General features: G+C 44.7%; 1 protein-coding gene across 2 annotated transcripts; it reads left to right on the top strand.

Annotated features, from left to right (window-relative positions):
* The first annotated feature begins 16,544 nt into the window (after positions 1-16,544).
* On the top strand, positions 16,545-26,552 carry PHB1 (prohibitin 1). 2 transcript variants are annotated; one of them, XM_045526237.1, is made up of 7 exons: positions 16,545-16,631; positions 17,746-17,860; positions 19,234-19,395; positions 22,090-22,232; positions 22,404-22,520; positions 24,764-24,859; positions 26,181-26,552. In XM_045526237.1, the coding sequence occupies exons 2-7, from the start codon at positions 17,773-17,775 to the stop codon at positions 26,391-26,393; spliced, it is 819 nt and encodes a 272-aa protein (XP_045382193.1). In that variant the 5' UTR covers positions 16,545-16,631; positions 17,746-17,772; the 3' UTR covers positions 26,394-26,552. The 2 variants fall into 2 exon arrangements, with proteins under 2 accessions (XP_045382193.1, XP_045382194.1); XM_045526238.1 differs by lacking the exon at positions 16,545-16,631 and adding an exon at positions 16,662-16,797.
* Positions 26,553-26,796: the final 244 nt, after the last annotated feature.

The following is a 26,796-nucleotide window of genomic DNA, read 5'->3' on the forward strand; positions in this document are numbered from 1 at the left end:
AACTCTTGACCTCAAGCCATCCTCCCACCTCAGCCCCCCAGAGTGCTAGGATTACAGGTGTAAGCCACCACACCTGGCCAAGTGACTACATTTCTGAGGGAGCAAGAAGAGAGTCTTGTGTGAGGAGGCCATCCTGCCCTGGCGACGGGCTTGGATGTGATTAGAACAGCAACTAGCATTTACACAGGCCTTCAGGTGCTTTTTTATTGTCCTTTTTTTTTTTTTTAGAGAGGTGGGATCTTGCTATGTTGCCCAGACTGGCCTCGAACTCCTAGGTTCAAGTGATCCTCCTGCCTCAGCCTCCCAAGCAGCTGGGACTTTAGCTGTGCACCAACAGGCCCAGCAACCTTGAGGTACTTCTGTGCACCACTTTGGAACATGAGAGGTGTGCTTATTTTGCAAAGGAGGAAACTGAGGCTACATGTGTTGCCCAAGGTCATACAACTGGCAAGAGTGATAAAGCTGGGATCTAACCCAGGCCTCCTGATTCTCAAGTTCAGTGTCCTTTCCCTACAACAGAAGTGCCCTCGCTACGTGACCTGTGACCTTTCATAAAGCTGTTTGGTTAAAATCTCAGGCTTACTGACCTAGAGAGAATGGATTCAAGGGACTGACTCATACAAGGTCCGCCCTCCCTCCTTCCCTTCTCCAGCCCTCCTTTTCTTTCTGCCTTCTATCCAGCAAATTCTGTACTCTGTCTCAGACGTTGGACTCTGAGGGCCAGGACATCCTGGAAGGCAAGAACCATGCTTTGGTCACTTCTCTCTGAGCATTGGCACCAGCACTGTGCCAGGCATGGGGTAGCTGGGCAGCAGCTGTGTGGCAGGAAGGGAGGAGCCAACCCACAAATGGCTCATCTACCGTGACACTGCCAAGGAGGGCCCGGTGGCCTTCGCCACAGCTCAGGGCCCTGGGATGACCAGGACAGTGTCTCCCCACTCTGTGTGTATTGGATGGTGGGAGGGCGCGTGGAGCAAAGCAGTGCTACCAAAGTCCCTGGAGAGCTAGAAACATGAAGGAGGGATGGCCCTGTAAAGGCTGCAGTCGTCACTGCCAGAAACACTTCCCAGAGCCGGGGGGGGGGGGGGGGGGGGGGGGGGAGGGTGGGGAGGAGCAGGGAAGAAACACTCCAACTTCCCGCCCATCTCCCACCAGGGCCTCCCATTGGCCTAACCCACCTGGAAGTAGCTGGCAAGTGAGACCGATTGATGTAGGCCAAAGGGACTGTCCTCCCTGCTCACAGCGCAGGTCAGAAAATACATCTGGACATTTGGGGTTAAACCAAAAGGAACCAGCACACCCATATACTTAGTATTCCCAGGGCCTAACACAGTGTCTGATACATAGTAGACACTCAGGAAATACTTGTGAAATCAATAAATAGAATGGGGGTAATAATGTCTATCCGATGAGGTGTTAGGAGGATTAAAATAATAACCACGAACACTTGCCGAATGCCAGGGCTCCGCTAGGGAAATCACACACATGGTTTAAATGGGCTAGCATATGCCTGGACACAGAGGATGTTCATTAAGCGTGTTTCCCTCCCCTTTCCTCGCCTGAATTAATTCCGTTTAATCAAATGCACGCCTGGGAGCATCCCCCTGTGCACGGCGTGGTCTAAGCACACGGAACTCCAGGATAAACCAACGTGGTCCTGGCCTCCAGGAGTTTGGGGGCGAGTGCCCCAAACAAGCTGGGACACAAATGAGCTGGTGCTAAGGCAACTGGCCCATCTGTGGGGAAGGCATGGCACTTCCAAATATCGCTGCAATGAAGAGACAAATGAGAGGAAGAGGATGAGCAGGAGACAGAGTCTGGGCAGCACCCTTAGCAGTCTGAGAGCCATCGTGGGGGAGAGCTGGGTAACCAGGGGAAGGGAACACCGGGACAGGAAAAGATCTGAGGCCGGGCTCATCCAAAGACCAGTCTCCCCATGCCTCACTCCCCTCCATCCCTCCGTCCCTCCCTCACTCCAAGAAGCCCAAGCCTTGGTGGCCGCCAGTGTCACTCTGACTCTCAGCCTCACTCTGCTCTGCACATCTCCAATCCGACCCAATCTCCCGTGACCCCGGGTCCTCTCAGCTCATCCACGGGGCCCTCTGGTGCTCCCGGTCCGTCGTGAGTGGCAAACTCCCTTCTGTCCTCACCTCTGCCCGGAACATGCCCTCACTTCCTGGCCGTCCTTCTGCTGGGGCACGGAGGGGACTGGGCGTCCTCCTTGCTTCCCCTGTGCTTTTCCTTCTTCTTCCCTTCCTTCCAAATCCCAGATCCTTTGTAGATCCATTTACCTTCTCCCCACCTTGTTACTACCTGTTCTGTGACCCACTTTCCTGAACCTTATCGTCACCAGAAACTGTGCCACCCCTGAAATCTCCAATTTCAAATACCCACTTCCTGACCACCACTCCCTATCCTTCTAGCTCACTCGCTTGGGTCCCCTGTGGCCGTACAAGCTCCTTGCGACCTCCTGGTCAGGTGCCACTTTCTCACTCCTCACCAGCCCTTCCTGACTTCACCTTCGTGCCCAGCCGAGGTCCTCAGACCCATCCTTTCCAGTCCCTCTATCTGCCCATTCCTCATCCCTCTTTCTGTTGTCATAACCCACCTGGCAAAGCCCCAGCCCAGATCAACCCTCCCGTAGCCATTCCCCATGCCCCGCCTGGAGAGCTGGCCGCTGCTGGGAGGGTCACACGGCTGACTGGAGTCACTGGGTATTTAGGCCCACAAACCTCCCACAGGCTCACCCCTGGCCGGCAATCCTGCTGTGCTTCTCTGGTAGTCTTGCTTTCCCTACATCGTGTGCCTTCTTGTCTTTCCTCAATCTCCCACCCCTCCTCTCCCTCATCTCAGCTGATACGCGTCTGCCATTCCCCACCACCAGGCCCTCCTGCATTCACACAGCCTCTTCCTCCTCCTGTCCTCTGGAGGGCCAATGCCTCCACTTGTGCTCTGAAGCCAACACCTCTCGCCTTTCCAAGGTCTGCTCCTTCAATGGATCCTGGCTTTCCTGAATCAGCCTCCTCCCCACAGGATAACTCCTATCGGTCTGCAAACGGGATCTAGTATCTCCCCTGGGGATGGGGGGGGGCCTCCCCTTTCTCACATCATCCTTCGGCTCCTACCTCATCCTCTTCTCCCTTGCCCAAAAGAATTGTTGACACCTTGATTTCTACTTCCTCAGTTCCCATCCTATTTTTCTTCCCTCATGCTTATAAAGAATATTTAATGACAGGAAAATTCTCCTAGGAGAATGTAAAGTGAGAAAAGGCAGGATGTAAAACTGCACATTCGGTCTGATCCCAATTACTGATACACTGAAAATGAAGCAAAGACACCAAAGTTCTAGCAGTGATTATTTCTGGAGGTTAGGGGATTTTTATTTGTTTTTTTATCATCTGAAAAAACAAATATTATATAAAAGAAGATAAATCTCTCTTTAGCTAAAAGTTTTTCATGTTTATATAATACCTAAAAAGAACATGTGTCTTCTCCTACTGCCTAATTATCATGGCCTTGGTCCTCTGTAATTAATTAATTTGATACACATATATATTATGGAATGACTACCCCAATCAATTTAGATAACATACTCTGTAATTATTTTTAGAAGTTTAGAGAGACAATTTTTATTATCACATATTCTTTTATTTATTTTTTTTTTACAGAGGGTAGGATTCTGTTTTATATAAAATTCTGTCACATATTCTTGTGTCTGCTTTCACCTCTTTTTTTTTTTTGTTTTGAGACAGGGTCTCAGTCACCTTGGCTAGAGTGCAGTGGCACCATCATAGCTCACTGCAACGTCAAATTTCTGGGCTCAAGCAATCCTCCTGGCTCAGCCTCTGGAGTAGCTGGGACTACAGGCATGAGCCACCATGCCCGGCTAATTTTTGTATTTTTTTGTAGAGATTGGGTCTTGCTATGTTGCTCAGGCTGGTCTCAAACTCCTGGCTTCAAGAGATCCTCCTGCCTTGGCCTCGCAAAGTGCTAGGATTATAGGCATGAGCCACTGCACTTGGCCTGCTTTCTTCCTTATATCATCTTTCTTTCTTCTTTTAATTTTTAGTTTTTATCAAAGATATATATGTACATAGCTAAAGAATCCCCTTCCCATTCTCTTTTCAGCCAATTCCTGCTCCCCAGAGGTAAACACTGTCAATTATTTTATGTATTTCTTGTCATGTTTCTAAAAATGCTTATTCAACTATTTTCAGAATTTTCAGATGTAAACATTTATGTTCCTCTTATGGAAGATAAAGATTCAGCTCATACACATATACATCATCTTTCCCCTCCCTCACCTTCCCAATAGAAACTGCTATTTCAGATTTTATGAGATCTTTTAGTTCACAGGTTTGTTTTTTGTTGTTGCTTTTTGTTGGTTTGGGTTTTTTGTTTGTTTGTTTGTTTGTTTGTTTTTAGAGACAGAGTCTCACTATATTGCCCAGGCTGGCCTTGAACTCCTGAGCTCAAGTGATCCTCCTGCCTCAGCCTCTCAAGTATCTGAGACTACAGGCACACAGTACTGTGCCTGGCTTCGTGAGGTCTTTAAGTACTTATGATGACTATGAAAACATTGTTCACAGCTGAGCCATGTAGAATACTATGATACTATTTCCTATATTGAATCACTTAACTTCCCCTGGAATAACTTGTCTCTCTTTTTTTAAATGTGCTTAGTGTTCTATATATCTATTGCTCATTAATGCCCAAACTCTTGGGCAGAAATTAGTATTTTCAAATAATTTTTTTCCTTTGCAATATCCTTCCTGGATCCCTTCTTCCTTCTGCTTCCCTCTGGTCTGGGTGCTTTCTGGGCTCCTGTATAGCTCCCTTCACTCTCATTCTAGAGATCCCTTTTACCTTTCTCTTGGTTGGATTCTCTATTTTCTGAATCCTATATCATCTTTTCTCAGTTTTTCTCCCTCTTTTTGTTGTAGCTCATCCTTAAGTAGCTTCCTGAGAAATGGTACATGAGAGATAAAATTTTTGAGACCTCATATTCTAAACATGTCTTGATTCTATGATAGCATTTCACATGATCACTTGGCTGGGTATAAAATACTAAGCAGCACATCAGTTTCCCTTAGAATTTGAAAACATTGCTGCATTGTATTCTAGGTTCCAGTGAGATGTCCATTGACATCCTGATTCCAGTTCTTTTCTCTCTGGGAGTATTTAGGATTTTTTTTTTTTTTTGAGACAGGATATCACTCTATTGCCCAGGCTAGAGTGCGGTGGTGTCATCATAGCCCACTGTAACCTCAAACTCCTGGGCTCAAGTGATAGGATCTTTTTTATCCTCAGTGTTCTGAAATTTCATGATGATTATTCTTGGTGTGGGTCTTTTTCATTAATCATGCTCTACTTGGTAAGATTTTTTTTTATCTGAATCTCATGTCCCTCAGTTAATTATACTATTAAATATTTATTTAATCATATCCTCCCCCTCTGTTTTGTTTGTTATTATTTCCTGCAACTCCTATTAGTGAGATGCCAGAGCTGAATTGATTCTCTAATCTTTTCTCCCCTGGGATCCATCTCTTTATCTTTTTGTTCTATTTTATGAGAGAAATTTATCTCCCAGTCCTTCTATTGAATTTTTCATTTTAAATCTTATCTCAAATTTTTAATCTCAAAGAACTATTTTGTGTTTTTAATAATTAATTTAACAAATATTCACAGAGACTCTACCATATGCCAGGCACTGTTCTAGGTGTTAGGGATATGAAAGTGAATAAAAACACAAATTTCTGCTGTTAGGAGCTTATACTTGATGTCCTTTTTAAAGAAAATCAAATTTATTGAGGTGTAGTTTACATGCAATAAGGTTAAGCTACATAAGTGTGCATTTTGATAAAATTAGTACACCCATGTAACCATAACCACAATCAAGGTAAAGAAGATTTTTACCATCCCTTGAGCTCCTTTTCGATCAATCACCCCCTTATCCCATGCCCCAGGCAGCCACTAATCTGCTCTCTGCTGCTATAGATTTGTCTTTACTAGAGTTTCATACAAATAGAATCATAATATTTACACTCTTTTGTGTCTGGCTTCGTTTACTCAGAATAATGGTTTTGAGATTCATTCATGTCACTGCTTCTATCAGTAATTCCCTTTCATTATTGAAGATTATTACATCACATACCACAGATTTTCATCTATTTACCTTTCGATAGATATTTTGGTTGCTTCCAGTTTGGGGTTATTATGAAGAAAGCTGATTGAACATTTGTGTACAAGTCTTGTATGGATACAAGTTTTTGTATAAACAGCGTGGAATGAAATTGCTGAGTTGCATAGTAAATATATGTTTAATTTGATGAGAAACCACCAAACAGCTTTTTGAAGTGGTTGTTCGATTTTATGTTCCCACCAGCAATGTTCCAGTTACTCTACGTCCTCACCAACAGTTGGTATTGTCAGTCTTTTTAATTTTTGTCATTTTGGTGCTTGTGTATTAGTATCTCATTGTAGTTTCAATCTGCATTTCCCTGAAGACTAATGGTATTGAGCATTCTCTCATATGTTTCTATATATCATTTCTATATCTTCTTTGATGAAATGCCTGCTCAAATCTCTTGTCTATTTAAAAAAATTTTAAATTGGGTTTATATTCTTGTTATTGAATTGTAAGAGTTATTTATATGTACTGGACACAAGTCTTTCTTCATTATAGTTTGTGCTTTTTTTTATTCTTTACAGTGTGTTTCAAAGAGTAGAGATTTTAATTTTAATGAAGTCCAATTTATCAACTGTTTCCTTTTATGATTTGTACTTTTTATGTCCTATTTAAAAAGTCCTTAAAGGAAGATTTTTTCTTCTAAAAGTTTTATAGCTTTTGCTTTTATGTTTGAGTCCATGATCCATTTCTGGTTAATTTTTGTGTATGGAGTAAAATAAGGGGCAAGTATTTCTGGTTTTCCATATTGGATGTCCAGTTACTTTGGAACCATTTTTTGGAAAGACTACCCATTAGCCGTTGAATAACACTGTCATACTTGTCCAAATCAGTTGACCATACATGTGTGAGGGTTTTTTGGATTCTCTATTCTGTTCCATTGAAAACCAATACCAATACCATACTTTCTAGGTTACTGTAGCTTTATGGATGGATATACATTATGGGTACACTAAATCCTCCAACCTTTTCTCTTTTTCAAAATTGTTTTGTCAATTCTACATCCTTTGCAATTCCATATGAATTTTAGAATTAGCTTGTTAGATTCTGCAAAACAGTTTGCTAGAATTCTGTTTGGGATTGCTTTAAATTCATAGATCAATTTGGGGAGAATTGACATTTTGACAATACTGAATTTTCTCATCAGTGAATATGGTATATCTTTCCACTTAGTTAAGTCTTCTTTAATTACTCTAAGCAATGTTTTTATCATACAAGTATAATTAAATTTATCCCTAAATATTTCATGTTTTCAGGCTATTGTAAATGGTATTTTAAAATTTCAATTTCCAAATGCTTGTCCCTGGTTTTTTATATTGACCTTATGTCCTGCATGCTTTCTAAACTCAATAACTAGCTCTAATAGCATTTTGTATGTTCCTTAGTATTTTCTACACACACTGTCATATAATATTCCAATAATGATATTGTCACTTCTCCTTTTCCAATCTTTTCCAATCTTTTCCTTCTATTTATTTTTTTGGCCTATTGTAGGCCATTGTACTGGCTAAGACAATGTTGAATAGAAGTGATGAGAGTAGGCACCTTTTCTTTGTTCTTGATTTTAGGAGGAAACATTCCATCTTTCATCTCTTTCTAATAGCATTTGTTCATTTCATAGATATCAATTACAGGGTATTTTGGTTTAGATTTCCTATGCTCCTTGCCTTGTATCTGATTCTGCCAAGTTTTTGGTTTGTGCTGTTTCTGTTTTGCTTAGTTTATTTTTGTTTGTTTTGTTTTTCTCTTTCATGTTATGGTTTTTCTCAAATGGGCTGGTTAGTCCTCAAATCCTTTCTTCCTGAATATTTGGCTGCCCAGCTACACCCTACATTTCCAGTCCTTCTTTGTGACTATACGGGGTCACGTAACCAAGTTTTCAACAATGAAATGGAATGAAAAATATATGTGCTGTTTCTGCCTCATTTGCTTAAAATAACATTGCTGCCCTGAATTTCCTCTGTTTTCCCTTCCTGCAAGCTAGAACACAGATGCCCTATGGTTAGATGAAGATAATCTTTTAGGGGATGGTAAACTAACAAGACAAGAGGAACTCGGGTCTGTGAATGACCTGTGGAGCAAAAAGAAATTAACTTCTGTCTTCTTTAGTCCACTGTATTTTGAGTGCTCCTTGGTATAGCAACTCAGGCTTTAACTAATGTCCCAACTAATAAAAGCACTGAAAAGCTGATTGGAAGCTTATGTGCATGAACGCGTGAGTGCTGTCCAGTAGTGGGCGTCACTCTCAGGTAGCAGCTCTCCAGGTGTGGTTCAGGTAACCCTTAGGGTCCTTGGGACCCTTTCAAGGGGCACTTGAAGTCAAAATTATTTTGGGGATAATACTAAGTCATTATTCACCCTTTTCACTCTAATTCTCTCCTGAGTGTACAGTAGAGTTTTCCCGAAACTACATGAGTTGTGATAGCATAACAGATTGAATGAAGAATCCAATATTTGCAAAAATTTCAAACAATGCCACTCTTCTTACTAAATATTAAATATTTTTGTTTGAGAAACTATAGTGATTTTTCATAAAAATATATTAACTTGTAATGGGGTTCTTGTTATTTTTAAATGGGTAAAGTTGTAACATTTTTAAATTTCTTGTTTTAATTCATAATTTAAAAGCTCTTTGGGGTACTTAATAATTTTTAAGAATATAAAGGCATCCTAAAATCAAAAAGTTTAGGAATCCACCCTGCCCATCATTGCTGCTGGCGCCCATTCATACCATCCTGGGGCCTATGAACAGGCCTGTGCTACCCACTGCTGCTGTTACTGACGCGTGCACACATTGTCCTGAGGGCTGGGGATTGGCCAGCCCCTCCTGCCACCACTGGTGCCTGTGCATGCTTTCCAGGGGTCAGAGGACAGGTCTTCCCTGCCCACTGCTACCACCAGTGGTGTCCAAGGACTGGCCTGCCTGGCATCCCCAACCCCAGCAAAGTCTCACCACAGCCTCGACTAACAACCGCAGCCTAAAGCACTGAGGAATTCACAGACACCACTGATATTGATTACAGCTGAAGACACCACATGGCGACTATACTACTGCACCTACCCAGAATTAAAGCCAAAGCTTGGCTGGGCGCAGTGGCTCATGCCTGTAATCCTAGCACTCTGGGAGGCTGAGGCAGGCGGATCGTTTGAGCTCAGGAGTTAGAGACTAGCCTGAGCAAGAGCGAGACCCCCCCCCATCTCTACTAAAAATAGAAAGAAATTATATGGACAACTAAAAATATATATAGAAAAAATTAGCCAGGCATGGTGGCTTGTGCCTGTAGTCCCAGCTACTTGGGAGGCTGAGGCAGGAGGATTGCTTGAGGCCAGGAGTTTGAGGTTGCTGTGAGCTAGGCTGACACCACAGCACTCTAGCCTGGGCAACAGAATGAGACTCTGTTTCAAAAAAAAAAAAGCCAAAGCTCCTTACCTAACCAATACTATATATACATCTAGAGGAAAAAAATCTTTCCCTATGAAAGCTGATCCATAAAATTGGAAAAAGTTAATGTTTTGTCAGATTCATCAATATCAACATAAAGACACAAGAAACATGAAAAAGCAAGGAAACATGACTCCTATGAAGGGACACAATAATTATCACGTAACAGATCCCAACAAAAAGGAAATCTATGTAATGCCTTAAAAAATTCAAAATAATGATATTAAATAAACTCAGTGAGATACAAGAAAACACAGATAAATACTACAAAGAAATCAGGACAACAACTAATGATCTGAATGAGAAATTCAAGAAAGAGATAGATGTCATTTAAAAAAAAGAACCAAACAGAAATCTTGGAACTGAAGAATTCAAAGAATGAATTTGAAAATACAATTGAGTGCTTCAACAATAGATTAGATCAAGCAAAAGAAAGACTTTCTGAACTTAAAGACAGGTCTTTTGAAATAACCCAGTCACATAAAAAAAGAGAAAGAATAAAGAAAGCCTATGTAACATATGGGACACCACAAAACAATGAAACATTAGAATTTGGGAAGTTCCAAAAGAACAAGAGATGGGCAAGAGCATAGGAAACTTATTTAGCAAAAGAAATAGCTGAAAATTCCCAAGTCTTGCAAAAGATACAGGCATCCAAATATAGGAAGCTCAAAAACCCCAAATATATTCAACCCAAAAAGATCTTCAAGGCACATTACAGTCAAACTGTCAAAAGTCAAAGACAGAGCATTCTAAAAACAGCAAGAGAAAAGCATCAGGTCTCATATAAAGGAATCCCCATCAAACTAACAGATTTCTCAGCAGAAGTTTTACAGGCAGGAGAGAATGGTATGATATATTCAATGTGTGGAAAGAAAAAAAACCTGTTGGTCAAGAATATTATTATATATCCAACAAAGCTATCCTTCAAAAAAAAAAAAAAAGTCTTTCCCAGAAAGCAAAAACTGAGGGAGTTCATCACCACTAGACCAGCCCTACAAGAAATGCTTAAGGGAGTCTTACATCTGGAAGCTATAGGACAATATCTACCATCACAAAAACACATGAAAGTATAAACCTCACTGGTAGAGCAGATACACAAATGAGAAAGAGAAAGTAGTCAAACATTACCAGCAGAGAAAACCTCCAAACTGCAATGATAAACAATAAGAGAGGGACAAAGGAACAGAGGGTATACAAAACAACCAGAAAACAATTAACAATATTACAGGAACATATCCTTATTTATCAGTAATAACTTTGAATGTAAATAGATTAAAACCCCTCACTTAAAAGATATAGACTGGCTGAATGCACACACCCACAAAAATTTTACAGCTATATGCTGCCTTCAAAAAACTCACTTCAGGCTAGGCACGGTGGCTCATGCCTGTAATCCTAGCACTCTGAGCAGCCAAGGTGGGAGGATTGCTTGAGTTCAGGAGTTCAAGACTAGCCTGAACAAGAGTGAGACCATGTCCCTACCAAAAAGAAAGGGAAAAAAACCCAGCGGGGCTTGTAGTCCCAGCTACTTGGGAGGTTGAGACAGGAAGATGGCTTGAGCCCAGGAGTTTGAGTTTGAGGAGTTTGAGTTTGAAGTGAAATAAGCCAGCAAAGATAAATATTACAAGTTCTCATTCATATGTGGGAGCTAAAAAAGTTGACGTCATGGAGGTAGAGAGTACAATGATAGTTACCAGAGGCTGAAAAGGGTGGGAGGAAGAGGGCTGAAGAGAAGTTGTTAATGGCTATGAACATACAGTTAGACAGAAGGAATACGTTCTAGTGTTCGATAGCACAGTACAGTGACTATAGTCAACAATTTATTGTGTATTTCAAAATAGCTAGAAAAGAAGATTTGAAATGTTCTCAACACACAAAAAATAAATGTTTGAAGTGATGGATATCCTAAATACCCTGATTTGATTATTACACATTGTATACTTATATCAAAATATCACATGTAACCCCATAAATATGTACAACTATTATATACCAATAAAAAATAAATTAATAAAAAAGTTTAAGAATCATTGTGCCAGGGCAGTCTGCCTGAGTTCTTTTATTGGGGAACTCCAACTGTTAGCATCTGTAGGTTTTTCTCTTGGGTTGTTTGCTTTCCCCAAAGAGGAACTATCCATTATCCTGCTTTAAAACTTTCAGGGACTTCCCATCGTACTTAAAATACAACAAAACAAAACTTTCAGCAAAGCCTACATCTGTCACTCGCTTATTCCACCATCGTAATCTTATGTAACTCTTCCATTCTCTTAGGTGATTCGGCCATGTTCATCCTTATTTGGTTCCTTCAGTGGATCAAGCTCTGACCCGCCTTAAGTTCTTTGTACTGTAGGAAAATGGTTCTACCGCAGCGCCCTGGCAACCATACACACCTCCACACTGTCCACACAGGCAAGACTGGAAGGAAGCTCAATTGAATCCGAGTCTTGGCAGAACGCTTTGTGATCCTCCTGGAACACAAGGAAGGCTTGTAAGAAGTTGCTACAAGGCTATTTCTCACTCACTGCCCTATCTACCAGGAAAGTTGTCATCAGACAATTTCTCATAGGCTTCCATGTTCTGACGGAGGTATGAGACTCTCTGTCTCACTTCCGCTAAGGATACAGCTGCAAACTAGAGTCCTTCTTAGCTGCAGCAAGGCACTGGCTCCTCAGCAATGGGACATCCTATTATCTGTGTTGTAGTCATCTGGGCCCTTTTGTTTCGGTGTCACCCTGCACAAGGGCCACTAGGAGCTGGTACCTTTGGCTATTCTTCCTTTCAGTGTCTATGTAAGTACTGAACTGTCTGAATCTATTATAAAAATAGCTCTTTGTCTCTTTACCACATCTGTCAGTCTTGCTTTGCCTCATGCTTGATGTGCACATGCTATTCCCTTGAATTCTCTTGTCCCTCCCACCTAACCCTTTCCGCGTCTCACTTCTTTAGATCTTGCCTTAAATGTCATCTCCTCATAGAAGCCTCCTAGACAAGCTTGTCCAAATAGACCCTTTTGGCAGACACTGTTGGTTGCAATTCCAACACCTATGCTCCCTTCCATCCTTCTTTCATGCTAACAAGAGCCCCCATTTCGATTTGTTAGGATATTAGATCACGTAGTTTAGGAGAAGTCAGGCCCCTCCCCAATCCCAGAGGTTGCCTCTTGATTTGTCGAGTCCCAACATGGCAATGACATTCCTTTGCCAGTGACTGCCTAGAAATAGGCAGGTGATACAATCCTGACCATTAACACATGAGGGGATTCCTGGTGGTTCCTTCTGGGAAACTCTACCTCACTCTTATAAAGGGACCCAAAAATGGGTTCTGCCTTCTGGCCTTTGGTTACTGTTGTGCAAGAACATTAAGCTTGGACCTTCTGCAGCCTTTTTGTGACTGTGAGGGGACAAGCATGAGGACAAAAGTCAACACCTGAAGATGGTAGGGCTGAAAGATAGAAAGACCCCGCATCATTAATGAGCTTGGTGAACCACTGAATTAACCAACCCCAGAATTGCCCTGCCCTGGGATTTCTTATTTGATATCATGTATTTCTTTCTTGTTTAAGCCAGTTGAGTTCACTTTTCTGTTACTTGCTGCCAAAACTTTCCATGCTGATTCACACATCCTCCTATCGTTTGCTTATTTTGTTCATGAAACTTGTCAACATTTCACATACAGCCAGGCATGGTGGCACACGCTTGTAGTCCCAGCTACTCAGGAGGCTCAGGCAGGAGGATCGCTTGAGCCTAGGAGTTTGGGGTTGCTGTGAGCTATGATGACGCCACTGCACTCTAGCTCGGGAGACAAAGTGAGATCTTGTCTCCAATTTTTTTTTCTTTCATATAATTTGTTTATGTACTTGGTTTTTGTGTGTATACCACCCTTCCTCACCACATACTGTAAACTCTGTGAGGACAGGGTCCTCTTCTGTTGTCTTCATCACTCTATCCCCAAAGTCTAGCATGATGGCTAGAAAATGACAGACCTCCAATATAAGCGTGTTAAATGAATGGAGAAAAATAAATGTTGTTCTATAATTGTTTCTTTTAATTACCACTCCTCCCACATTGAGCTAGGGAGTAGAATCAACCTTTCTGAAGATATTACTTACAGACCACCCCTTCCCACAGCTTAGCAAAGCACAGGCTGTGATATCAGACCTGCCTGCTATTTATCAGCCGTGCAACTATAAGCAAGTTACTTGACTTCTTTGAATCTCTATTTCTTCATTTCTGAAATGGAGATAAGAAATAAGGCTAAATAAGATTATGTATCTATGAAGCAACTGGTCCACAGTAAATGTTCAAGATATATTTGTTTGTATCCCCAAGGGGAAAGGGCTGAAGGGGAACATGCTCTATGTATCAACAAACTGGACCCACTCCTAAAACTAATGCACAAATGCTGCCCTCTAATCTTTGCCTCATCACAGATAAATTATTCCCAAATACCTTCTTCAGGTTCCTTATCCTTCATTTTCCCTATCTCTCCATCTACAACTAACCCAAGTCCACATAAAGCCCTCATACCACCTGACCTTTTCTGTTGTCATTGCTTTCCAGGACACAATATAGGGAAGTGCAAAAAACACAGGACTTAGACATAGAAGACCTGTGTTCCCATCCAGTCTGTCTCCGACTAGGAAAGTGACCATGAGCAAGCCATTTAACCTCTGACCCTCCGTTTCCTTATCCATAAAATAGGGATAATGGGTTGTAATGATCCTCACATAGGATTGTGTAGATACACACACTTGAAAATTATACACGAATTGGTTACTTTTAATATTTTTAGCATTCCTGAGATCAAAATTGGATTAGAAGCAAGGAATACTAAGGCTAATCTTGCAGGACTTTGGGGCACCCTATCTTGTGTTTTCTGGCCACAGCCTGTCTAGCCAGCCACTTCAATGCCCTTCATCATTGATTCATTCAACAAATACTCACTGAGTGCTTACTATGTGCTAAGCACTGTTCTATTTGTATGTGCTAAGAATAGAATGATGAAGATGTCAGATTAAACTTCCAGCTCTCACAGACTCTAGAGGTCAGAGGAAAAAGTTGTGGTTCGTTAAGGCAAACTTATACCACCTGAGGAATGCTGCCATGGAGATCTTTGGTCATTTGATTGTCTCAAGTGGGAACAAAGAAGGCGGACAGAGAGGAGAGAAATGCAGGGACAGCCAGGCATCGTGGCACACACCTGTAGTCCCAGCCACTCGGGAGGCTGAGGCAGGAGGATCACTTGAGCCAGGAGTTTGAGGTTGCTGTGGGCTAGGCTGATGCCACGGCACTGTACTCAGCAACAGATCAAGACTCTGTCTCAAAAAAAAAAAAAAAAAAGGAAAAGAATTGCAGGGAAAAGCTGAAAAAATCCAATCCTTGTAGAATCCAGAAACAGGCCTGATTTCATTAAAATTCAGTGTCCATACATCATTTAGGTAGTATCCTAGCTAAGAACAAAACTTGAATCTAATAATGAAGAAATATCAGACAAACCCAAAACCAGAAGCATCTTATTTTTTTTTAATGTAATAAAAGAAAAAGGAAGACTGAGGAACTTTTTCAGATTAAAGGAGACTAAACTGACACGAAAAATAAATATGTACTTTATCTTAGACTGCATCCTATATTGGAAGGCGGTGCTATAAAGTTCGTTATTGGGTTAATTGACAAAATTAGAATGCAGAGGATAGATTACATTTACTCAAGCAAAAGGACGTCCTTATTAGAAAATACACACACACACACACACACACACACACACACACACACACACTCTCTGTCTCTCTCTGACAAGCGGCGAGGAAGGGGGACAGAAGGAGACGGGAAAGGAGGGGGCAAGGAGGAAACAAATGATAAAGCAAATGGAGCTGGAGCAAACTGTTAACAATATGTGAATTTGAGTAAAGGATATACATGTGTGTTTTTTGTTTTTGGTTTTTTTGGGGGGGGGGTTGTTGTTGTTGTTTTGAGACAGAGTCTCGCTCTGTTGCCCAGTAGAGTACCATGGCCTCAGCCTAGCTCACAGCAATTTTAAACAATGGGGCTCAAAGCAATCCTCCTGCCTCAGCCTCCCCAGTAGCTAGGACTACAGGTGCATGTCACCAGGCCCAGCTAATTTTTTCTATTTTTAGTAGAGACAGGGTCTCGCTCTTGCTCAGGCTGGTCTCGAACTCTTGACCTCAAGTGATCCTCCCGCCTCGGCCTCCCAGAGTGCTAGGCTTACAGGCCTGAGCCACCGCACCCAGCCTATACATGTGTTCTTTGTACTGTTCTTGCAACTTTTCCAAGTAAAATGTTTTTTTTTAATTGTGTCCAGAACTGGCCTCTAAGCAGAGCCCTTTGCTCACTCCGTGCATGACTCTGAATGAATCATTTCCTCTCTGTTGGCCTCAGTTTTCTAGTACAAATGGTTTCTAAGGTTCTCTCTGGCTCTGGTAATCAACCTCTCCAGACTAAGGGCGTTTCCAAAAACGGCTTCGGAAAAAAAGATGGCCCTTGGCTTCCCTCAAGGATTCTCAGGCCACCAGCTATTTCATCACATTTTCTCCCAAGTGCCCACCCGTCCTCTTCCATCAGTCACAAACCTTCCCCTGCTCATTTCTGCCACCGGCTGGACGCCCATCCCCTCTTTCCCAGGTCCCTAAAGCTCATTTTCCAGAGGTTTTCGCATCGGTACCACATAGGCACGTGCATTTATCCACAAGGAACTACAGCCCCCTAAAGGCTTTGCGGCAACATCTCAGCGGTTACCACCAAAGAGAAAAGGCTTTCCTGCGCAAGCCAACCGCCGCATGGCCTTTCGGGAATTGTAGTTCATCTATTAACAGTCACGGAATCGGGGTAAGGCCGCAAGCCACCCTTCCCAGAACTCACAGCGCTGCTTCCCGCCAATCAGAGGCGTGGATCTTAGAAGGAGGGCGGAAAAGGGGCGTACCTGCGCGGCGCACGCGCAGCATGTGTGGCTGGGGAATTCATGTGGAGGTCAGAGTGGAAGCAGGTGAGAATGGTGGGTGGCTGAGGCCTGTATCGGGCCTCTCTGCAGCCCTCTTCCTCCCCGCCCTGTGCACTTTGGGCAAGTAGAGTGCGTGCATGAGTCCACCTTGTTGGAGAGGGGAAAAGGGACTGAGCCTGGGACGAGCCAGGGATTGCGCAGAGTAAGGGAGGTGTGTATGGGGGCAGGGTGGGGAACGATCCAGAAGCTATTAGAAATGGAAAGGGTTGAGTGCCCTAGCCTCAGAGAAGGGAGGTTTAAATGCACGGGGAGAGATCAAGGTATTCTCAGGAGTTGAAGTCTGGGAAGGAGTCTGTAGCGAACCACCACGTCGGGGTGGGGCATTAAAAAGTGAAATGCTGGAGTGGTTTCAGAGTCTTTCTGCCGAATTGATTCTGTTATCTTGGTCCCAGAATGTCATCCAGCTCCTGCTTCCATGATAACAAGTCATTCTTAATACGTGATGTTGAGAAACCAGTATGGTGAGGATTAAGCTGTGCCTGCTAGAATTAGACCTCTGGGTTCTAATTGTGATCCTGCCACTTAGTAACTGTGTGATTTTGGCTTCTCATGTAACCTCTCTGTGTGCCTCAGTTTCCTTGTCTGTAGTAACCTACTTCATAGGGTAATTGCAAGGAGTAAATAAATGCTTACTGGAAGACTGCCTGCTACAATTGTTAGCTGTTACTGTTATTTTTGTTGTTGGCATCACCATGTAGCACATTCTTTGAATTATTTTTTAAACCAAAATTGCACTGAACCTCCCACACAGCCTGTTTCTTAGGGCCTACTTGTCTAGGAAATGAGAGGGTGAGTTAGTATGGTGCAAGTAAGTGCCCTGTGGATATCAAGCCCATGCCTTGTTTCCATTATTGAACAAGTGCCCTTTCTTTAAGTGGTTAAGAAAGAAAGAACTGAAAAAGAAAAAAAGCAGAGGAATTGATACTACACTTTCCAAGCCGTAGGGTGTAATTTATAAGGTATTTTTCAGTGAATGATTTAGAGCTTTCAGGAGCAGGGAAATAAATAGCTTAATATGTGAATGTTATGCCTCAGAGAGGGCTTTCTCTGAGGAATTGGGGTCCAATTGTTTTATTCTGTTTTGTTTTTACCCCCTTAGGTGTGAGTGGGTCCAACAGAAGGAATCATGGCTGCCAAAGTGTTTGAGTCCATTGGCAAGTTCGGCCTGGCCTTGGCGGTTGCAGGAGGCGTGGTGAACTCTGCCTTGTATAATGGTGAGTTACTGGGGGGAGGGGGGTAGTCACTGTCCTTTGTGGGAAGATTTCTGATTGTCTGCAAAGCCCATGTGACGCTCCTGTTGGTAGCTGCTGTCTGTGGATGTGTTTGTGGCCTACAGGCTCACCTACTGCCATCCTATACCGTACGGTTGCATTGTTATCAGGGCCCCTGTCCTTTTAGCCATCGATTCACTCAGAGCTTTTACTCAAAAAGAGCCTCTCAGCCCAACTGCTGGTTGGATGTTTCTAGCTGCTCTTGTCAGTTTGAAGTGATGTCGCACCACCTAAACGCTGCAGCAGAGTGTCAGGATTTCATTGGCTAGCTGAAATGGAGATCTCATTTGTTCTCTTCTGCTTGTGTGTGGAATAACTCAGCAAAGGTTCTAGACCTGCTGGAGTGACCTTGTCCTGAGCAGGAGTTTTTGCTCTGCTGAAGCTGGGTGGTTTCAGATGATATCTTTGAGATGCATTACCCAGCTTTTACAGGGTAGCAGGGGGTTAAGCTGGCTTTTGTTTTACTTTACTGTGTGGCCTTAGGCAAGTTGCTTCCCCCTCTCTGGGCCTCAGCTTCCTCATTGGTCAAGCAGTGGGATTGAACTAGTTTATCTCTTAAGTCCCCCTCCAACTCTGACATTCTATGTCGTTCACTGCCACAAAGCAGCAGTAGATGGACCTGCCTGGTGTGTGGCTGACGAGGAGGATTACTTGCAGAGTGAAGATATTGGCCTAACTATAAAGTCCAGAGGGGCAGCTGATTAGAAAAGCCTGCTTGGCTTGCATGACACATATTTAGAGTACTTTGATCCTTTTGGCCACATCTGCACAACGAGATGGTAGTTGGCCGTCACTAAATTTCTCTCTGAATCAATAAGAAAGCTCTGTGACCCTTTCAAATTGTAGAGAAACCAAACTATTAGGAAGAAAGAGTGGGAATTTCCAAAGTTTAAGATTCCTGTGTTGAGGATTGCTGCTTCTTGGAGCACTGGGTTAAATTGGAGCCAGGATAGACATGGGGTAACAGTGAAGTTGAGTTGAGTTTTAGGAGTTTTGGGAGGTGACTCCTGGAAATGCGTTGGTGGGAGTTTGGGGATGGGATGGTCAATCAGAAGATTAACAGCCAGTTCTTTCAAGGAGAAAGGATGCGAAGTAATATAGTCTATTAGTAAAGCCCTTGGGGAGATAAGTGCGATAGGAAGTGATTGCTTAATTTTGTAGCTGTTTAGAAGTCTCCTGAGACCAGACATTCGGGAAGACAGTAAGAGAAGGGAGACTTCAGTGAACAGAAAGCACCAGCTCTCTTTCAAAGACATGATCCCTTTGGTTAAAGGATGAGGGCATTTTTCTGACCTGTCATTTTCCTTCCTTCCTAGTGGATGCTGGGCACAGAGCTGTCATCTTTGACCGATTCCGTGGAGTGCAGGACATTGTGGTAGGGGAAGGGACTCACTTTCTTATCCCATGGGTACAGAAACCAATTATCTTTGACTGCCGCTCTCGACCACGTAACGTGCCAGTGATCACTGGTAGCAAAGGTGAGTCCTTCCCGTGGGTCAGGTAGAGTAGGGAGTGTGGAAGGGGTGCTCTGCTCTTTCATCAGGTCCAGAAGCATCTATGGGACACCAGAATCCAAAAGAGGTTCAGCTGTACATCATAAGAATTGCTAGCAGGCCGGGGAAGCCTGGGCAACATAGTGAGACCCTGTCTGTGTAAAAAAAAAAAATGAGAAAATGAGCCAAGTGTGGTGGCATGCATCTGTAGTACCAGCTACTCAGGAGGCTGAGGCAGGAAGATCGCTTGAGCCCGGGAGTTTGAGGCTGCTGTGAGCCTGTGAGCTATGATCAGGCCTGAGCACTGCAGCCTGGGTGACAGAGTGAAACCCTGTCTCTAAAAAAAAAAAAAGAAAGAAAGAAAAAGAATTGGTACCATGTTTACCCTGGAGAGCTTTATATGGATTGTTAGAAAGAAATGCCTACTTAAGGTACACACACAAACAACAGTACACATTTAGAGAAATATGCCTCTTAAGGTACATCTTAAGAGTTACATAATCTGGCCAGGCATGGTGGCTCATGCCTGTAATCCTAGCACTCTGGGAGGCTGAGGCGAGAGGATCGCTCGAGGTCAGGAGTTTGAGACCAGCCTGAGCAAGAGCAAAACCCCGTCTCTACTAAAAATAAAAAGAAATTAGCCGGACAACTAAAAATATACATAGAAAAAATTAGCCGGGCATGGTGGCGCATGCCTGTAGTCCCAGCTACCTTGGAGGCTGAGGCAGTAGGATTGCTTAAGCCCAGGAGTTTGAGGTTGCTGCGAGCTAGACTGATGCCATGGCACTCGAGCATGGGCAACAGAGCGAGACTCTGTCTCAAAAGGAAAAAAAAAAAAGAGTTACATAATCTTATTTTAAAGAAATCTAATTGTGGCTTTTGCCCCCTTGGTTAACCCTTCCCATCAGCTTTTGTTCCCCAGCATGAATATGTAAACCAGTCTCCTGTCTGCCTCTGTAGCTGACTTAGCCTTTGGCTTGTTTCCATGGCCTGTGATCCAGCAGTGCACACCCTGCATTGTCACCCCACGGGCTGAGGCCCACGGCCCTGAGAGCACCCTCCTGGCGTCTGTGATGCTCCACTGGGTTGCCAGTCGTAGCCTAAAATGATTTGCCATCACCATTCTCCCCCATCCAGGCAGTAAATAGAATAGCAGGTGTGGTCAAGGAGTGACTTTTCTACACACAGAGAGGACAAGGTTGTGGACATTGGTTTCTTATCTTGGTAATAGTTAATGCCTTCATTGCCATTTCCTCAGCAGATGTTTGCTTACCATGATTGCACCAGGCTTTGTGCTGGGTTGGAGAGTGAGGATAGTTCAAAGGAGACTAAAACAGGAGTGTTTAAGGAGCTCAGGCTAGCCAGGAAGACAGACGTGCGAACAAGCAGTGACGGTAGAATGGGGTGGATACCAGAGCCAAGGTCACGTGGAGTGCTAGGGGAGCACGGAAGAGAGCAGCTGACTCCCATAGGTGCTGGGAAGGCTCGTGTGAGGAAAGGACATCTGAGCTGGGCCTTGCAGAGTGAGAAGTGTGTCGGGCAGAGAAGAGAGGGACGAGTGAGTTGGTAAATCTGTTCTGTAGTTCCTGGTCGGGGGGAAGCAGCAGCTTCCTGTAAAGAGTCTGGCTTGCCTGTTGCAAAAGAGGAAATAAAATCATGGAGAAACATAAAATTTAACTTAAATGCCTACTTCTAAACTTCCTAACTCTTTGGGATTTTTTTTTTCTGTGCTATCTTGTAATTGTTCTAACAATATATAATGTACCTATTTCTAAAATATGTACCTATTTCAGTAGATAGGAACATCGAGAGATTAGGGACTTACATATATTAGTACATTTCCCACCTTTCTTGGTGCCGGCCGGGTTCAGGGCTCTATCTCGTGGGCACTTGGTCCATCTTTTTGGTGACTGTGAGCAAGCTGGGACAGTGCGTCAGCTCCGAGTAGGCCTCAAGTGTTCAGGGCAAGGTGTCATTCTCTCCCTGGGTCCTTTGACTGGGCCAAGGAATCAGAAACAGACTATAGATGAGTCTGATCACACCTTATGTCTGTCACACATCTGACAGTGCTTTTATATCTCTTTTCTCCTGCACTTTGCCCCAACATTCCTGCAAGGCCTGGAAGGCAGATGAAATCATCCTCATTCTCATAGATAAGAAAATAAGCTCATAGGCTGACGCCACGGCACTCACTCTAGCCTGGGCAACAAAGCGACACTCTGTCTCAAAAAAAAAAAGAAAATAAACTCAGGCCGGGCACGGTGGCTCACGCCTGTAATCCTAGCATTCTGGGAGGCCGAGGCGGGTGGATCGCTCGAGGTCAGGAGTTGGAGACCAGCCTGAGCAAGAGCGAGACCTCGTTTTTACTAAAACTAGAAAAATTAGCCAGGCATCATGGTGTGAGCCTATAGTCCCAGCTACTCAGGAGGCTGAGGCAGGAGGATCACTGGAGCCCAGGAGTTTGAGGTTGCAGTGAGCTATGATCAAGTCGCTCCTATACTCTAGTCTGGGCAACAGAAGGACACCCCGTCACAAAAAAAAGAAAGAAAGAAGTTCCTAACTGTGTGATGTTCTGTTAGGGTCTCCACCAAGAAAGCCAGGCATACCCTCTGCTTGCTCTCTAGGGCCTTATAATCAGCAAATTTGCCTCTAACTCCAGTGTTTGTCCCCTGCCCAAAGATTTACAGAATGTCAACATCACGCTGCGCATCCTCTTCCGGCCTGTTGCTAGCCAGCTTCCTCGCATCTTCACCAGCATCGGAGAGGACTACGACGAGCGCGTGCTGCCGTCCATCACTACAGAGATCCTCAAGTCAGTGGTGGTGAGTGAGCAGGGCCCTCGGCCTCGAGCACAGAGCACGTCCCCAAACAGTTGCTGGGTGGCAGGAAGAGCTTGGCAGTGGGTTGGTCGGGATGTGGCTGTTAGTTTCCCGGTTCCTTTTCTGCTCCCTCATTAACCTGACCTACTTTTCTGCCCTTCCCTTTGAAACCAGGCTCGCTTTGATGCAGGAGAACTAATCACCCAGAGAGAGCTGGTCTCCAGGCAGGTGAGCGATGACCTTACGGAGCGAGCGGCAACCTTTGGGCTCATCCTGGATGACGTGTCCTTGGTAAGATCCTTGGGGAGCCCGAGGGGAAGGGCTGCGGTTCTTGTTGAGGTGCCTGGCTCCATTTCTGGGTAGACACCATTAGGTTCTGCCTTCCACGTTCAGGATGTGAGACTTGAAAACATGGAAACTTGTTGATGGTATGAGGCAGTTTCCTTGAGTTTGTTTTTGGTCGTGGGTTCTTTTAACTCCCCTCTGCCCCACACATTTTTCATATGACCTCTGGGCATGCCCAGATGGTCCGTGGCCGCTACATCCAAACTGTGAGTGTTCCCCAAAGTTCCCCAGAAAGTGATATCGTGTTAACTCTCGTTTGACACAGGAAGAAACTGCCTGGTAGGGACAGAGAGCAGCTCAGGTAGTCTTTCTCCGTAGCTCAGGCCTCCCAGCGTGGCCCCTGGGAGCGTCCTAACACTTGCAGTCTGAAGTTCCATGAAGTGAGTTCCGAGCACCCCCAGTGAAAGGTGATAGAGTGTAAATGAATGGTCCTGTTCCCCAAGGCCTGGTGTAGAGGGGGCAGGGGACATCTCTGAGGCATAAGCTAGCCTCTTGAGACCTTATGGTCTGTGTATTTACATGACATTGGATGTCATAACTCAGACAGAAAGCAATACAGGCAGGATAGCATTTCAGGTTGAGGAGGGTGAGGGGAAGGGGTCGTGTTTCCAGATTCTCTGGGAAAAATCACTGGGAGTGATTTTTGTCCGGGCAGTGAGGTGAAGTGTTTCCTGTTCAGCTCTCCTGTGCATCACTGGGGAAAGGCCCCACTTCCCGCCCAGCGTCTGTGCAGCTGTTTAAACAGTCACACTCTGTGACACCCGATGCTGACCCGGAGGGCACTGCTCCGCTTTGCTCATGTTGCTCAAATCTGGGAGACTTGGGGCTCCCTCTGCTGGCAAGATGCCAGGCTGCAGCCCTTCGGCTCCTCTGGCAAGCACCACCCCTCAGGGCTCCCCCACTTATTGTTAACCTGAGCGCCTGGGCTGTAAAGAAACACTAAGTAAACACCCAGGAAGAAACTTGGCATTTTACTGGACTTTAACCACATACGCCATTGTGGGGAAACGCGGGCTGACCACAAGAAACCATATCTGAGAGGTGTGCAAAGAAAATGAGATTTCCTGGGGAATTTGCTGCCCTTGGCTGCCCCTTTCAGAAAGAAATTTTATTCCTTCATTATCCATTTCATTTTTCACTTCTCAGGATCATATTTTCTTACCCAAACTTTGAAGAAGAGTCCAGAAATGGATCAGGCAAAGTAGGACACCTGCAGTTTAAGAGTTAGGAGTGTTAAAAATTCTGGAAGACAGCAGGACCAGGCTTCACTCTTCAGGGGAAGTTGGGGGCTGCTTATATTTTTTAAAAGCAGAGATTGGGAGGGTGGAGGAAGAAGTGAAACAAATAGAATGTGATGGCAAAACCAATGCTCTTCTTCCCTTTCTTTTCTCTTTTTCACTAAAAAGTTGGACGAGTAAGTAGATTGCTCTAGGCTGTGTGTCAGGAGTTCTGAGATCTGTTCCCATTGTTTGTGCCATCTTTAGAGACAGTCCCTTCAGCCAAGTCTCATTTATGTGATTAGGGGAGGTCGATGGATATTAAATCCTCACCCTGACCAATGGCTTTACCTGCCTTCTTTTTCTTTTAAACCTTTTGCCAGAACCACTCACACCGGGAACACCATCATCTGCATTCCACCTTTTCTCGTCCTCTTCCTGTTCAGTGGTGGAGCTGCCGTAGGAAGGAGTGGACTGGTTAATCCATAAGCGGAGAGGATCAGGCTCTTGGATCCCTGGGAACCAGCTGCATTCCCCACTCTCAGGGGCTCAGTTTTCCATCTGGCCTCTCTAGGGCCTTTGAACAGGGCAGCAAAGGACCTTGGGAGAGCATTAGTTAGTAGTGGGGGGTCCTGGAACCCACAGTTCTCCTCCTCTGGGGAAGTGGTCGACTGAGTAGATACTTCCGATGCCGTGGGCTCCATCAAAAGCCCCAGGTGCCATTTTCTACATGAGATCACCACACTGAGGATGACAGAGTGACGTACAGGAGCAGTTTGGGCAGCCAAGGGTTCTGGGGTGTAAACTCAGTTTGGACGAGGATGTGGGGGTGGAAGGGTGTTGCAGCCTCACGGATGCCTCCAGCTGCTAGAGCCATTCCTGGCCTCTTCCTTCCCGCGGCTGGGGAGGCCTCCCAGCAGTGCTGTCTAAGCAATCACCCCGCCTCATCTTGTGCTCACTCTCTCCCCCTAGACGCATCTGACCTTTGGGAAGGAGTTCACAGAAGCGGTGGAAGCCAAACAGGTGGCTCAGCAGGAAGCAGAGAGGGCCAGATTCGTGGTGGAAAAGGTGAGCGTTCAACCAGATTGCAGGAGCCTCTCTTTCCCCTTCTCTTGTGCTCTGCTTCCCTGTTCGCTGGGTGGCCTGGAAATCCATCATCTGTCATCTCTTCTTCCGAGATAATCAGAAAGGGATTGGAGGAACCGTACTCCTGCAATTGGTTCCAGAGCCTATGGGGGCTAGTCAGGGATATGTGGAGTTAGACGTTCCTAAGTCACCGAACAGTAATTTTTCTTCCACTTCCCTAAGATCAAAAACAGTCTCCTACAAATAAAAATGTTTCTGCTGGAATATTTTCAGCTTCACCAAGAAGTCATTTTTAACCGCGGTTACATAGTGAAAGCTGACAGCAAAAAACGATTAAACAAGCCAGATGTGCTTTCGTCACTAGGTTTTTTTTTTTTGGTGCTAAATCCATCCAGATGTGTCAAAGAGTGTGCAGGACACCGTTTGTTTGCATAGCAGCCTGATTTTCCTTGTATTTGCAAAGATGTATTTATTTCTTGCTCTCCACTGGTGGTGTGGAGGGGGAGACAGCAAAAAATAAACAAGGAAAAGGGGGATAGATTTAATTTTGGAGAATGTAAAGTCTGTGTAAACAGAGTTTGTACCTGCCATAATTCCAGAGCTTTTAATAAGTCTAGAACCGTGGCTGGTGATACTAAGTGCACAATAAATATTTGTTGAGCAAACAAAAAGAGCCTGGCAGTTTCAAAGTTGTGTGTTAATTTCAGAGAGGCTTGATACTGTATCCTCCTCTCACACTTCTGAAAGTCACACATTGCGGAGAGATGTCATCCTATTGATATAGCTAGAGCAAGCCTCAGAGATCTCTCTCTAGGCACCTGGGTCCCTGGTCAGGAACCATGCCGGTTCACAGGCACCTTGAGGGAGAGTCCCAAATGCATGCTGCTCTTGCTTAGCTGTCCTGGCTTTGAGGAAAGTTGCCATGACTCGAGACTGGAGGGAAAGATGAACCTGAGGATCGATCCCCCTTTTCTTTTTCTCCTGTTTTCTTTGGCCTCGGATCCTCCTGGCTCAGAGTAGGGTGGCGGGATTAGATAGCTATTAATGTTAATGAGGACTTTGAAATAAGACATGTTTATACAGCCAACAGAAATGTGTCCCTGTGACGGTGAGAAGTGGGTGTTAAAGGGAAGAGGAGGACTGACTGGTGGCAGTATGCTTGCCGATGCCATCAGGGGCCGGAGTTAAGTTCCCAGGGTGCCTTCAGCAACCAGTGAGGACACCTTTCTAGAAAAGGTGTTTCTGGGCTGTCACCTGGCCCTGAGGTTTGTATCTTAGACTTTCTCCACCTCCACTCTTCCAGGCTGAGCAGCAGAAAAAGGCGGCCATCATCTCTGCCGAGGGCGACTCCAAAGCAGCTGAGCTGATCGCCAACTCTCTGGCCACCGCGGGGGACGGCCTGATCGAGCTGCGCAAGCTGGAAGCCGCAGAGGACATTGCATACCAGCTGGCACGCTCTCGGAACATCACCTACCTGCCGGCGGGGCAGTCCGTGCTCCTGCAGCTGCCCCAGTGAGGGAGGACCCACCCTGCCTGTGCCTCCTCAGGCCAGCGGGGCCACAGCCCTGATGATGCTTAAAGCCACCTCCTTCTGCCCCCACCCAGAAATCACTGTGAAATCTCATGATTGGCTTAACGTGAAGGAAATAAAAGTAAAATCACTTCAGATCTCTAATTACTCTATCAGATGAAGCTCTTTCATTCTTCTCACACCCACCTACTTTTTTATCCACCTCCCTCCCCAAAATTGCCAAGTGCCTACGCAGACTCGCTCTGGGTCCTGGTCCGAGGGCTGCTGGAGCTTCGGCCTAGGCACTGGCAATTGGCAGAACAAAGGCAGGACAGTGTGTGTGACGGACTGGGGAGCACAGGTGGCAGATGGTGGCACGCGCAGCCGGATGGCGAAGGCAGGCCTCAGT

The sequence above is a fragment of the Lemur catta genome, chromosome 15 (assembly GCF_020740605.2).
Source record: "Lemur catta isolate mLemCat1 chromosome 15, mLemCat1.pri, whole genome shotgun sequence".
NCBI classification, from domain to species: Eukaryota; Metazoa; Chordata; class Mammalia; order Primates; family Lemuridae; genus Lemur; species Lemur catta.

Bases quoted from the DNA above. Each gene is read 5' to 3' on its own strand.
- PHB1 (XM_045526237.1), top strand. From the start codon at position 17,773: ATGGCTGCCAAAGTGTTTGAGTCCATTGGCAAGTTCGGCCTGGCCTTG. The intron at 17,861-19,233 runs GTGAGTTACTGG...CTTCCTTCCTAG, and splicing joins GAACTCTGCCTTGTATAATG to TGGATGCTGGGCACAGAGCT. The intron at 22,521-24,763 runs GTAAGATCCTTG...CTCTCCCCCTAG, and splicing joins TCCTGGATGACGTGTCCTTG to ACGCATCTGACCTTTGGGAA.